The sequence below is a fragment of the Lissotriton vulgaris genome, chromosome 3_1 (genome assembly GCF_964263255.1).
Source record: "Lissotriton vulgaris chromosome 3_1, aLisVul1.2, whole genome shotgun sequence".
Lineage (NCBI taxonomy): Eukaryota > Metazoa > Chordata > Amphibia > Caudata > Salamandridae > Lissotriton > Lissotriton vulgaris.
This window is the reverse complement of record NC_141689.1, coordinates 337,780,274-337,795,810: the sequence shown is the minus strand read 5'-3', so window position 1 is coordinate 337,795,810 and position 15,537 is coordinate 337,780,274. Positions and strand designations below refer to the sequence as shown.

The 15,537-nt window shown below is 50.0% G+C and overlaps 1 protein-coding gene across 1 annotated transcript in view; it reads left to right on the top strand.

Moving 5' to 3' along the window:
* Positions 1-15,537, top strand: part of CPLANE1 (ciliogenesis and planar polarity effector complex subunit 1) — a 2,360,818-nt gene that overhangs the window by 1,892,365 nt on the left and 452,916 nt on the right. Inside the window, exon 43 of the mRNA XM_086960545.1 lies at positions 823-981. Coding sequence (XP_086816671.1) covers positions 823-981 — 159 coding nt within the window. The remainder of the gene's footprint in view (positions 1-822; positions 982-15,537) is intronic.

Here is a 15,537-nt window from a genome sequence, read left to right as displayed (position 1 = left end):
TGTTTTTCCCCTGGTTTGTACTGTATTGCTTAAGACATACAGGGAAGTCCTTACAGCATTAGTCAGCTCTAGGATATGGAAGGCTGCATTTGTTTGTTTAATATATATATATATATATATATATATATAGATACATATATGTTTAGCACATATATGATTGTGTTTCCGGGGTCCCGCGCATGGGCTGGAATATTCATGTGCTTATGACTGTGATGAGGATACCCCTGGAAGAGAACTAGGATTAAAGGTAAGTAACTAATCCCTTCTTACCTTTCGTGACTGAGGCCCGCAAATGGCTGAAGTAATTTGCTTACATGCCAGATGCGATGTGACAGAGGTGAAGTCAGTGTGAATTCCATGAAGGGGTTGAGATGGCGTGGGTGTGGGCTAGGCAGAAGCACTAGTTTCATTTTCTCGTCAGCCATTTTCTACGCCTTTCCGTCTTCTGGGTAAACAGATGTGTGTGGGATTGGGTTGTCCTAACTCCAACTCGCCTGGATGCAAGGTTTAATCTAGAGTCATTAATTTTAGAAATTGTAATGAAATTTCACTTTGATATCTGCGGAGCTACGTGCACACATTGTGTTGACTTATGAGTTTTCCCCTTAGTGTTTAATTGTATAGTTCTTACATAGCACCTTGTTCCTGCATGTGAATGACCTATTACAAATATTTGCCGTTTATGTACAATTATTTAAACGGCGTTGAGCAGGCAACGAAATTGGTCTTTTTGAGGAGTGTTAACGTAGTGTTTTGCTAAATTTTCCTAGAGATTTCTTTTTTGGTTTGTAATGATTGTTTCTTTTATGTCCATTAAATCAGAATTATTTTTGAATCGCGTCGGACTAGAGGATGTATTTGAAGAAGAGGAGGAAGATTCAAAATCAGAATTAATTGCCAATAATGCTTCTGAATGGGTGACTCCTGCTTTTTCTGCAATGTCAGCCGCTAATCTTGCCTCCACAATTGAAGCTTCTGCTGGTACTAGATTTGTCTTTCACTTTTTCCTTTTCTAAAGCATATTAAATGTATGTTTGACCTTGCCTTTTAGTGAATGATTCTCTTATAAGCAGCTTCTCTAGATTACTGTCTCAGGAATTATAAAACAAAGGGTTTTCCCCGCACCATGTCTGTGAGAAAATGTGTTAGTAAATGTGGGCCTACCTGTTAATCCTTCCAGCACCCCAGACGGGTGTGGAGCTCAAGAGTACTGTAGATCAGCGCTGCATGTTCTGGTTCATGTCTGTCCTCATCTGCACCTTGCAGCTGTAGTGTTTGGTGCCCACAGTGCCTTCCACCACTTGTGGTCCTCAACATTTTGAATAGGTGCAGCACTGAGGCTGGAATTGCATTCAAATCCTTTTGGAAAAGGTTGACATATGTGTGCCGGTCTAGAGCACAGTTAATTAGACTGTAGCAAGGCTGTTGCAAAAAACAATGACCTACTAGGTTACTGCAATTTCTCAATAGCTGAAAATTCAAAGAATAAATAAAAACAAGGATTGAAGTGACAGCAGCAGAAGTTTCAGGGTGCTTAAGTGAAATATCACCTAAGTGAGAATGGTGTAAGAACTTGCATATTCAATCACTCTTCCCCCTAGACATTATTTAGGGAGTTAAGTAGCTGTCCCAGACATTTGTCTGTAGCCTGCATGCCACTCATGCCTTAACCAATCATGTTCTGTATGCAATGAAAGCTTGACCCCCCTCTGTGATGCTGTACCTTTACTAAGGAAATGGAATACTGCACTTTTTGCCTTATGCAAGAGATGAATACTATTGCAATGCTGTTCCTATTCTGTGAAAAAGTAAAGCTTGCACTACTGTTGTCCAATTTGTACCTGCTTGTGCTGATGCTACCCTAGCTGGTACCTGTCCTCTGAAGTAGTGATGCGTACACTGCATCTGCCAAAGGTGGAGCTGTTATATGAAGAAGGATGTTTTCCGATGCTGATGCCTCATCTTCTAAGAAATGGAGGATTTGAATGCCTTTGCATAACATGCCCAGGCCAGTCAGAAGATTGTATTGGACCCTGGCCAAAACTAGGTAGATGGCCCTTCCCCAGAGACCCTGGCTTTGAGCACAACTTCCCAGCCTGATCAAACTGGTGACCAGGGGAAACTACTGTTCTTCCCTCTGCTTTCTTCACAGAAAGTCCAATTGGAGAGCAACATGAAATAATTTAGTTCAGGATCATTTAATAGACTATAATGTTGCTTCATCTATGACAACAATAAATGCCTTGTAAAGATGTAAAGAAAACATAAGACAACCAACTTATCTCTTGGGTCACTAATAACTTTCTATCAGCAAGGGTCTGCAGTTCCTTAGAGGAAAGTACAGGAGAATAGGCGGTCGGTCAGTATCTAAGGAAGTGGATTGGGGAGTCTGTTCCCTTATGAACAGGAGACCTCACACACACATATGGGTGTTATGCTTTATCATAGGGTGTGCTCCTCGTCGGGTCGGCACTGTAATGCCCGACAGGCACCCACAAAGGGGCTCTTTATCAGAGATCTTTTTTTCCAATGTCTTATGGGAAGTGTAGGTGTAGAGCTGTTAGTATAGATTGGTGTAGTGAAGTGTGTGCATATAAAAAGGTGTGTTAAAATAGAGTAAGTAGTCTTCAAAAACATTTTAATCAGTGAGTCTACTTGTCTTATTAAACATGCGGTGGCTAACAGCAGAGGCAATGATCTCCGGTAGCTCAAAAGGTCAAAGGGTCAACGTGTTTCTTGCCATAGGTAAAGTCAATAATGATCTGTTGGCAATTTGTCAAGACTGATTCATTCTAATATACACAGTGGTTGGAATCTGGGTTCATATCAAGGATTATCCAATCGCAAAAAAAACCAACAAATGTGGTGTACCTCTTTACAGTGTTTCCTAAAAATTAAAAGCCGACCCAAATATGGTAGCACTTCTGCCTTCTCGAGTAGGAGCAGAGTAAGCGCTAATTTTAGCATGAGTGTCAAAGTGAAAGTTGACCAGGACGACCAACGCAATGTCTGCTGCTCCGCAAGATTGCGTAGGTCTTCCTGTGCAATCTTCACTATGACAATCACACTAAACCTGCTTTTTGTCCTGTGCTAGGAAGATCCCGGTAAGAAAACATTTTTAACTCACCCACATAACATTTTAATATAGTTCTGACAGTTCAACAAAGGGTGTACAGAAATGTTGACATGCGCGGCATAGCCTCATCCAAACTAGAGAGCCCATGACTAGGAGATTGGATAAAACATACCACATGATGTTAGTGAGCATTCATCCTCCTTTATGATCCTTTATACGGTAATATGGTAATTTTATAACCGGTTTGGCTATTTCTTGCAGGAGTTTCATACTACTTGTATGTTGTATGTTCTTGTATGTCGGTTTACAAAAATAAAACAAAATTCCTTTACTGACCGTCCTGATCGGATCAGAAGCGGTCGCCCCGCACGCTGCTCCCAGCTCCCAGCTCCCTGATTGGTATCGTAGCGCCAGACGGCAAAAAGATTGCTATATTAATTAACTGCAAGCTCGCATTGATCACGCAACCAGTAGTGCCTGACTGCACATTAGTTTTGTAGAATAGCGCTATAGTGCAAAAGTGCGCTTTGTACATCATTGGACTGTATATCATTGTGCTGCCTTGCCTAATTATTTGTATTGTGCCTGATCGTGCCGGTGCCATTGCCTATTTGTTCGCGTTTTCAGTGCTTGTGCCCCATTCCTCTTTCGCTTTTGGCTCGCAGCCATCCATTTTGTTTTGTTGTTTGTTATTGTGCCTCCCTGCCCGGCTCCCCACCCCGCCCCGCCTCCCAGCTGCTCCGCCCTCCCACTGATACTGCAGGCCCTGATCCCCCGTGGTAGCGCTGTGACCGTCCTGATCGGATCAGAAGCGGTTGCTCCTCACGCTGCTCCCAGCTCCCAGCTCCCTGATTGGTATCGTAGCGCCAGACGGCAAAAAGATTGCTATATTAATTAACTGCAAGCTCGCATTGATCACGCAACCAGTAGTGCCTGACTGCACATTAGTTTTGTAGAATAGCGCTATAGTGCAAAAGTGCGCTTTGTACATCATTGGACTGTATATCATTGTGCTGCCTTGCCTAATTATTTGTATTGTGCCTGATTGTGCCGGTGCCATTGCCTATTTGTTCTCGTTTGCAGTGCTTGTGCCCCATTCCTCTTTCGCTTTTGGCTCGCAGCCATCCATTTTGTTTTGTTGTTTGTTATTGTGCCTCCCTGCCCGGCTCCCCACCCCGCCCCCGCCTCCCAGCTGCTCCGCCCTCGCCCCTCCCCCCCCCACCATCCACATATGACAGATGCCTCTACGTGCAGCGTACATGCGCAGCGTTCGCGCCCAATGTGCGCCGAAGGTGCGCCAAAGGTAAGCCCGTCTACGCCCGTCTGCGCCTGGACCGCGCCCAGCGCCAGACCCCCTGGTCCACGCAAATCCCATTCCACCCGCATAACATACGACGCCGCAACGCTCTTAGCCCTTAACCCCAGCCCACTCCCAAACTGCTACTAAGCCGCCCTAGGACACACCCATGGACCCTTCACCTGCCACTCCTGCAAATTCGACTGCATCAGGAGCCACACCAAATCCACAAACTCCAAACAGATCTCGGACTCCAACCACCTAAAGTCCGTACTGCTCAACACCCGCTTAGTCCACAGACACTCCATCGAACTCTGGAACCTACTCGACACTACATCGCCGGACGTCGCCTTCCTTACAGAAACATGGATGAACGCCTCATCAGCCCCCGACATCGCCATAGCCATCCCAGACACCTACAAGATCATCCGAAAGGACCGCATCAACCAAACAGGAGGAGGCATCGCCATCGTCCATAAGAACACCATCCGCATCACGACCAGCTCCGACGATAACCTCACTACCGCCGAACACCTTCACTTCCAGATTCACACCGACCCCAAAACCACACTCAGAGGCACCCTTATCTACAGACCCCCAGGACCACGCTCACAATTCAGTGAAGACATCGCCGACTTCATCAGCCCACATGCCCTCCCATCCGAGAACTACATTCTACTGGGAGACCTCAACTTCTACCTGGACAAGAAAAACGACAACAACACCACACCCTTCTGGACAACCTGGCCAATCTCGGACTCAAACAAGTCGTTGACACCCCCACCCACTCTGCCGGACACACGCTTGACCCCATCTTCACCTCCAGCAAGTACATCTCCTTCAATCACACCACAGCTCTCCATTGGACGGACCACAGCTGCGTTCACTTCCACTACAAAAAATCCACGACCCATAACCCCCCAAAACCAATTCCCCGAAGAAACTGGAACAAAATCACCACCGACCAGCTATTCTCGTTGCTTCAACAAAACCCCCCTGCCAATTCATCGGACCCTAACCAAGCAGCCACCAACCTCACACAATGGATCACCCACAGCGCAGACGAACTAGCACCCTTGAAAAACCATCAAATCAAGCAAGGTAACAAAAAAGCCCCCTGGTTCAACGATGACCTCAAGAAATCCAAGAAGCTCTGTCGGACTCTCGAGAAAACCTGGAGAAAAAACCCGACCACTGACAACCTGACCTCCTTCAAGAACGCCACACGCAAACACCACCAACTCATCCGATCCACCAAGAAATCAGCATTTAAGGATCGACTTGACAACAACTCCCAAAACAGCAAGGAACTATTCAACATCGTCAAAGAATTCACTAACCCCTCCGCAGGCACTAACGACATCACCCCCTCTCAAGACCTCTGCTACTCTCTATCATCTTTCTTCCACAACAAAATCGCCGAAATGCATAACAGATTTCAAAACCAGTCCGAAGACCAACCCACTCCACCCACCTCCGAACCAAAACTCCCCTCTAACAACCTCTGCGCCTGGAACCCAATCACCACTGAGGACACCATCCGCCTGATGAATTCCATCCACTCAGGATCGCCAACCGACCCTTGTCCCAACCACATCTTCAACAAAGCAGACTCCATCATCGCACCCCATCTCCGAGACGTCATCAACTGCTCCCTCAACTCCGCCACCTTCCCGGAAAACTGGAAACATGCCGAACTCAGCGCCCTTCTGAAGAAACCCACGGCTGACCCAACCGAACTTAAGAACTACCGCCCCATCTCGCTCCTCCCTTTCCCCGCCAAAGTCATCGAGAAAGCCGTCAACAGTCAGCTCGCCACCTTCCTCGAATCCAACAAATCCCTCGACTCCTCTCAATCAGGCTTCCGAGCCAAACACAGCACCGAAACCGCCCTCATCGCAGCTACAGACGACATCCGAACACTACTGGACAACGGAGAAACAGTTGCTCTCATCTTACTTGACCTCTCCGCAGCCTTCGACACAGTCTGTCATAGCACCCTCATACAACGCTTCAGCAACAACGGTGTACAAGGAAAGGCATTGGACTGGATCATATCGTTCCTTACCAGAAGAACCCAGAGAGTCCGCCTCCCCTCTTTCAAATCAGAGGCCACCGAAGTAATCTGCGGCGTACCACAAGGATCATCACTCAGCCACACCCTCTTCAACGTATACATGAGTCCCCTCGCTTCCATCGCGCGCCAACACAACCTCAACATCATCTCCTACGCAGACGACACCCAGCTGATCCTCTCCCTCACCAAAGACCCAAACACCGCCAAAACCAACTTACACGAAGGAATGAAAGAAGTAGCCGAGTGGATGAAGAACAGCCGTTTAAAACTAAACTTGGACACAACAGAGGTCCTCATCTTAGGATCTTCCCCCTCTGCCTGGGACGACTCATGGTGGCCACCGGCCCTCGGAACCGCACCCACACCTACGGACCACGCATGTAACCTGGGCTTCATCCTGGACTCCTCCCTCTCGATGACCAGACAGGTCAACGCCGTCTCATCATCCTGCTTCAGCATCCTACGAATGCTCAAAAAAATCTTCCGTTGGATCCCCACCGAAACAAGAAAGACAGTCACCCACGCGCTGGTCACAAGCCGATTGGATTACGGCAACACCCTTTACGCCGGAACCACAGCCAAACTACAGAAAAAACTTCAACGCATCCAAACGCCTCTGCCAGACTCATTTTAGACATCCCTCGGCAAGCTCACATTTCCGACCACCTGAAAGACCTCCACTGGCTCCCTGTCAGCAAGAGAATAACATTCCGTCTCCTCACCCACGCACACAAAGCCCTCTACGACCTGGGACCTGAATGCCTCAACACGCGTCTATCCTTCTACACCTCCTCCCGCCAACTACGATCGTCCAATCAAGCCCTCGCCGCAATTCCGCGCATCCACAGATCCGCCATGGGGGGAAGATCCTTCTCCTACGTAGCGGCTAAAACCTGGAATTCTATCCCCACCCACCTCCGCCTCACTCAGAACCACCTCTCTTTTAGAAAGCAACTAAAACCCTGGATATTCGATAAGTAAATCACCACCCACCCTCAAACGCCTTGAAACCCTCTGGGTGAGTAGTGCGCTATTCAAATTTTGGAACTTGAACTTGAATTGAACTACTGCATCTTGCTCAATCTTTAGTGTGTTAGCTACTAGTGCTGTACCTGTCCTATATGTATGAGAGAATCCATGTGATGTCCTTTTCTGCTGCTGCCACCTTCCTTAACATATTATTTGTGTTAGGGACAGCTGCGCTACCACTTTCCATGTTGTACCTTTATTGTGTTGTGAAGCTCGGTATAAAACGTTTCATTCTGCATAGGAAAAAAAACGATACATGTTGCCAGTTCTTATTTTAATGCATGATGTAAGTGAAAAAGTGAACCTTCACAAAATATGTGAGCAGAGTTTACTTCTGGTCTAACACATGAAAAAATTTAATAAGATAGCTAACAAGTGGCTCCAGGTTATGCATAACAAGTAAATTTGGGCATTTTAGCCAACAACACCATTGCATTCTGGGATTTTGTCTTCCATAAAGAAAGCCCCACAATGAAACATTCTGTTGGCCGGAGAAACAAATAGATGATATCCTATATCGTAGTGCCAACACGCTGAGTACTGGAATGCAAAACAAAAATTGTTTCACGGCTTTCTGCCTTTTTCGCTTGTAGGCAATCACTAGTTAAATGGCCCAGCTGGAGAGAGGGCAGAGACAACCTTTCAAGCTTAAATGCAAGCATCACTTGCTTATGTGCTAACATTAACATGCTGTGGAAAACCAGCTTGCTAAAAATGGCTATTTACCAGGATAATGCAAGCATCAGCAAGTTAAACTTCAAGAAAAAATAAGGACAGTTCACCCCCTCTTTACCAGCCCATTATCGGTTTATATTTGAAGTGTTTCCCCTCCAAACACCGTTGTGATGTACGCTGCCTGAAACAAGAGCAGCACAGTCTGTGGTCACAGGGCCAGCCAGGGCTAATCTAAGGTGACAGAATCTAGACAGCCTTCCTGTATCCCCTCTAACTTATCATTCATTACTGGCTTGAGACTCAGTGTATCATGGGCCAGGAGTTCCTCATTGTAGAAGGTTATCAGTCCTGCTTATCCTGCATGGACATGGAAATGAACACATGACACCCTCTGGCCAGGTGTCGCCAGAAGGGATATAATAAATGGGTGTGGAATGCATGGGGTCACTCTGCTGTACCAGCCATGTGAGTCTGTATCCATCTGTTGGATCCAGGGGGCGGGGCTACTCCCTAGCCAACATCCCTACTCGTGGGACACCCCACAACCCTAGTGACGAGTTCGTGGATCCCCCCCCTGTGCCGTGAAGACGCTGCAGACTTATTCCGGCACTGCAGCACAGTCCCAAAGCAGCATGAAGAATGCCCATGCCCTTTCATGAGCCCGCCTCCAGTGTTAGGAAAGCAGCGAGGTCAGCCTGAAGACACCCTACTACAAACGTCAGGTTGTATGATCAAGTGGAAAAGAACCCGCTGCACTGCGACGCACATATGTCACAGGAACCGAAGGCTGATCCAGATAGAGCCTCGAGCCATGCCCTGCCACTCCCATGAGTACCAGGCCAAGAGTTAACGACTGCTCAGGTGCATGCGGTCTCTCTCTAGCTGCATACGGCCGCATGAAGGAACAATAAGAAGCGATTCACTCTCCTCTTACTGAGCCCAAACCCTGGAACAGCCCTTAAGCTTGAGGAGTGAGGCAGAGAGGGGCTAGAGAGGTCTGCCAAAAGAGGGGGAAAAATCACAGAACTCTTAAATAATTAGAAAAGGGGTATATCCCAGAAAACTTTTCTGGGGAACGTGTTGAGGTACACTCCAAGGTCCACCACAGACCATCAAGCACTTGCAGAACCATTTCCTTAAACAAGGAGTATAACACCGGTTGACGCAATCCTATTATCCAGCTATGTTCACCATGGCTGACAAGGTGCTGGCTTCCCAGCAATAGCAACCCCACCACACAGCAGACACTCGCAGTGGTGTTACCGCTGTTTAGTGAACTGGCAGACCCAGCAACAGCGTCCTTGCGATGGAAGAACTGGATAGGACAACTTGATAACTACGTCATCACAACGCGAGAGACTGATAGCGCAATCAAAAGGTCCCTCCTGCTCCACTACGCAGAGAAGAAATTTGCAAATTGTTTGAACACTTGCCGAACACTGACCCCGCCACATACGACACAGCGGTCCGAGCGCTCAGTGCTCATTGCGACCCCCAACTGAATGCCGACTTTAAAGGGTTCAAGCATCGCCAAACCCGCCAGTGGGAAGGGGAGTCTAGTGATACGTTATACGTAAGGTTGCGTCAGCTGGCAAGCACTTGCACTGCAGATGACCAGCTGAAAGAAATCTGAGCCCAAGTATTTCAAGGCTGCCGCAACAAAATTCTATATAGCTTCATACTAAGACAATCAAACGACAGTCTAGATAACATCCTTAGTTTAGCAAGGTCCCAAGGCCTGTCCTCCGCCCTGGCCATTGAGATGGACCTAGCTATCACCCCAGCCTCCGAGAAGACCACTACTGTCAAGACGGAGCAGTCCAATGCCGTCCGCGCGAAGGGAAAAGCCAGAGCCACCAGAATATGTGACCCCGACCCATGAAACCTAGTTGCGGATACTGCGGCCATGATGAACACCCAGTAGTGTAATGTTCTGCCCAAGGCCTCACCTGCTCCAACTGCAGCCTCAGCAATGACTTTGCCACTGGGTGCTGGAAGAAGATCAAATACTATAACGACCGGGGAGGAAAACCACCAACAAAAGCAATACGCCAGCTTGGACAGCAACAATACTATATCGCGACAAAAATGGGTGGGTGCAAGACTCATCTCCAGAAGAAGAGGAAGAAGAAACATTCCCTGTTTCATTCGCAAGTGAGCTTAAACTACGTAGGAGGCCACAGCCCACCTGCGTTGTCCGCATCGATGGATCCGAAGTGAAAGCCATCATTGGAACTGGAACCTCCGTCAATATAATGGGGATTCAGTAGTATAATCGCCTTCAACCAAAACCATCACTGACCCCCTCACACACCAAGATTTTTGCATACGAGAGCCAATCACTCCTACCTCTCTGAAGGCGCATGACAGTACAAGTGCAATCCAATAACCAGGAGATCACCGCAACATTTCACATCATAGATAAAGAAGCAGACATACTGGTGGGGAGCCACACCACGGAAGACCTGGTGCTGGTGTTGTTCGCTAGAAATGTAAAATCACACCAACTACTCTTGCTGAAGAAAGCTGGTATATCACCACATTCAGTACTCACCTGGGCCAGCGCAGATACAGGCGACTGAACTTCGGCATTTCCTCAGCGGCCGAGGTTTTCCAGAATACCATATGTGAAATACTATATTAACTTCCTGGGGTTATGAATGTCAGTGACGACATTCTCATTCATTGAAAAATGGCAGCTGAACACCACATACACCTCCAAGCTACACTACGGCGTCTATGGGAACACAAAGTTACCCTGCATGAAGAAAAATGCCTATTCTTTCAACCCTCCATCAAATTCTTTGACTATGTGTTTAATCAAGACAGGATTCAAGTAGATCCTGGTAGTCACAAGCCATGAAGCAAGCACATGCATCGACTTCAGTCTCAGAGATGCGCAGCTTTCTCGGCATGTCCACACACTGTGTCAGGTTCATTCTAGGCCTTGCGACCCTCGCCGAACCTCTGTGAGCCCTAACAAAAGTGGATGCCAAATGGGTGTGGGGCCATAAAGTAGATGACTCATTTCAGAAGATCACGGATGCGCTTCTTGATGCAACACTATAGCGTACTTTGATCAGAACCAGCCCACCAAACTCCTAGTTGATACCAGTCCCATGGGACTTAAAGCAGTTCTCACTCAGGAGCAGGAACCTGTGCGGTGGCCAACCCTTCAAGGTCATCTGGGGCCATCAGCCTCTTGTTCCCCTGTTTCGCAGGTCTGCTCTGCATCCGCTGCCAAGAATTGAGAGGTAGGCCATCAATTTACAGCACTTCCAGATGGAGGTTATGTACCGGCCTTGATCGAAGAATCCTGCTGATTTCCTCTCCCGCCACCAGGTACCATTGGACAGCCAGGTTACTGGGAGTGTCGAAGCTATTGAGGACAGTGTCAACTTGGTCTCACAGGTAGCATGCCCTCGAGCTCTTAGCCTAGAGAACATCAAGGAAGCTGTAAAAACAGCTATGTCTGAAGGGTTTTTAATATCTCAGGAAAGAGGCGCACAGCTATATAAATGGTCTATTGTAAACTGAATCTAAGTGTACAGTGCTACCAGGTAAGGGGATAATTCCCTAAAACCCCTCAATGTGTGTAAGGTCAAGTCCTACACAGTGTCAATGCAATGTAAGTCCCGGGCACACGTGAACAAGGTTTTAAACAGGTGATAGTTTTAAAAGTTTCAAATAGTCTCAATGTTCAATCTCCAGTGTATTTATTCTTGTTTTATTGTTCAATGGAACACACGACCCGGAAATCGCTCCTCACACACCGGCAGTGCAGTGCTACAGTGCACCCGCTTGTAGTGATCCTGCACCTGTTATATTTCTTGGACTTTCACACCTTTAACTATTACGTCAGAAGCCTGGTTGGAATTATCTCCGGCATCTAGCTAATACGAAGATTGCATCACTCCTTGCAAGATATCACTTGAGTTCAGAAATAGTTCTTTCTTATATCAGATACACCGTCACCAGCCGGGTTGGAATTATCACCGGTAGAGCATTCGTACCAAGACTATCACCAATTGTCTTAAGCCGTGAGGAAGTCGTGAGATAACTCCCATTGGCGATGAAACACAAGAATGAATACACTGGAGATTGAACATTGAGACTTTTAAAACTATCACTTGTTTAACACCTTGTTCACGTGTGCCTGGGACTTACATTGAAGTTGCAAAAACAGACCTAGTCGTGGTGAGAGTCAAAGCAGCGGTCCACAGTTGCACATGGCAAAGCTTCTTGCAAGATGCCAACAACTGGCCTAGCTAAGAGAGAGAGGTTGATAAAAATTTGGAGGGCTGGAGACAAATTTGGCACCACTCTAGGTGGAACCCTCCTCTGATGGTCCAGCATTATAATTCCAGCTGCCCTCTAATATAATGTGACACTGCTAGCACACAGGGGACATCAAGGCACCATTAAAATTAAATCCCGCATGAGATTGAAGGTATGGTTTCCAAAACTCGAAGCTATAGTTGAAGACGTTGCTCGACAGTGCCATGGGTGGCAGCTGACAAGTTCGCCCAAAAGGCCTACGCTGGTAATAATCGAAGATCCTACCGCTGTGCCCTAGTCAAAGCTGAGTCTTGATTTTGGGAGCTTCCTACATGGGAGAGCCACAATTGTGATAATCAACATCGTACGACTCCGATCGGTGCCATAGGGATGCCTGGATTCAAACACTGTGAGGATTGCGACCGCACAATGTCGGTCACAGATCCTCACCACCTGTGTCTAACTTGTCTAGGCGTCGACCATCACGACAAGGCCTGCTCCGACTGCCGGACCCTCTCTTCGAAAGCCAGGCGGGAGCGGTCCCGCAGGTGACCCGAACTCCGGCAGTCGGCCCCGCGCTGCGAGAGGTCCCAATCCTACTGGAGGTCGAGGGACAGGTCGCGGGGTCGGAGCCACCACAGCTCCGAGAGTCGGCACCACTCCTCCGGGTCGAAGTCGTCGTCCGGTAAGAAACACAAGAAGTGGAAGAGGCGCCATCTCTCTTCTGACTCCCCCCGACGCTCGCGCGACACGGCCGGTGGGTTCGGGTGACACCGCCCATGCGGCTCCGTCGGAAGTCGCGGGCGTCCGTCCAGCCCCACACCCTCCGGTCCCTGGGCGAGACGCGACGCCGGAGGAGATCGAGCGTTTCCTCATGGCCATGAGGCCCCTCTCTCCTCCGACGGGCTCCGCGGGGCCTTCGGGCCCAGCGGACCCGTCTGGGGCCCCTAGCGGGTCGGGGGCTTCGGCCCCGATGCTGTTGAGTGCTTCGGCTCTGACACCGCCGGCGCCTTCGAGCCTGGCGCCGCAGGGCCCCATGGTCCCGACGTCACCGGCGCCTTCGGGCCCGGCGCAGCAGGGCCCAACGGTCCCCACTGGACCCGCTTCGGGATCTGGGTCGTCGCCGGTGGACCTTACGACCCCCCCCGGCGTCGGTCCGTCAGGTGTCCCCAATGCCTCCTTCACTCCGGTTCCGACGTCGGGACGGCGCCGCTGGGCGCCGCTTTCGACGGCGCTTGGGGAGTTTTACTTCAATGAACCGGCCCCATTGGTTGACAACCCTGAATTTCAGGAGATGGGTGATGAGGAGTATTGGGAGGGGTCTGAGGACCCTCTGACCCGAGAGTGTCAACCTCTAGAGGACTGGACAGGTGACCTTGGGGATGCCAGTGGTCTGGACACCTCTCCAGACACTGGTTTTGTCTCGCCTCCTACCGTGGCTTCGGAGGAGGGGGCAACCTACAGTGTGGTGTTGATGAGGGCTGCCAAGGCCTTGGGCCTTGAGCTCCCCGTCGCGGCCGTGAGGACTAACCTCCTCACTGAGGTCCTTAAACCGCAGTCATGCCCGACAGAGCCTCTGCTGCCGTTTAATGAGGCCTTGACCGACGTTCTTTTGGGCACTTGGTCCAGGCCCGCTACGGGTTTACCTGTAGATAGGAACGTGGCCAGACGCCACCGCCCGGCCCCGGGTGACCCAGTTTTCCTGTCCACCCACCCCACCCCCGAGAGCCTGGTCATCCAGGCGTCCACTTCCCAGACTGCATTCCCGTCGGCTCCGCCGGACAGGGAATCCAAGAGGTATGAGATGTACGGTAAAAAGGTCTTCTCCTCCCTTAGTCTGGGACTGCGGTCTTCCAACACCGCATGCCTCTTGGGCCGCTACACCCAATCTCTGTGGGATACGGTTGCGGAAGTGCTGCCAGAGTGTCCGTTGGAGGTACGGGCCAAACTCGGCCAAGCCCTTGTGGAGGGCCGGGATGCAGCCAGATATTCTATCCGGTGTGGGCTGGATACCACCGACTCACTAGGTAGAGCGATGGCAACGACGGTGGCGATTAGATGCCACGCCTGGTTGACATCCGCCAACTTTTTGGCCGATGTAAAAAACACATTGATGGACATGCCGTTTGATGGCCGTCGCCTTTTTGGCGACAAGGCAGACCATGCGCTTGAGCACTTTAAGGACTCCAGGGCTACAGCCAAGTCCTTGGGCCTCTCGGCCCGCGCCAGCAAACGGGTGCCTTTCGCTCCTTTTGTGGCCAAGGAAGGGGCGCCCCCACACGTGCTGCCAGCCACACGCCGCAGGCTAACATCTAGCGCGGTGGTGGCCGTGGAGATCGCCGTGGAGGCGGTCGGGGACAACGGCGAGGCCAGTCAACACCCTCCCCCGCAACATCCGCCTCTAAAACCTCCTAGTCCGTGCTTTTCGGCCCATGTGCCGCCAGTGGGGGGCAGGGTTCGCCATCACCACTCTCACTGGAGCACTGTCACTTCGGACAGGTGGGTGCTGCAGATCGTCCGGAGGGGCTACTCCCTCCCCTTCGAGACGACCCTCAAGCCATGCCACCGCAACACCACCGCATATCTGGGGATCATTTGCGGCTTCTGCAGGAGGAAGTTTCGGCCCTCTTGGCCAAGGGGTCCATCGAGCGCGTTCCTGGGCCAGAAGTAGGACGTGGGTGCTACTCCCACTACTTTCTGGTACCCAAGAAGGGCAAAGGGGGCCTACGCCCTATCTTGGACCTACGGAACGTCAACGGCTTCCTCCGGAAGGAGAAGTTCAAGATGCTGACTCTGGCTCAGCTCTTAGCTGCCCTGGACCCAGGAGACTGGATGGTAGCGTTGGACTTGCAGGACGCTTATTTCCACATCCCCGTCCTGCCGGCCCACCGGCGTTACCTACGGTTCACGGTAGGCCACGAGCACTTTCAGTTTACCGTGCTCCCCTTCGGCCTTACCAGCGCCCCACGGGTGTTCACGAAAGTGATGGCGGTGGTCGCAGCTCATCAGCGCAGGTTAGGGGTTTCAGTCTTCCCCTACCTCGACGACTGGTTGTTGAAGGCGGGCTCACCCCAGACAGTCGTCAGCCACCTCCAGACGACAGCA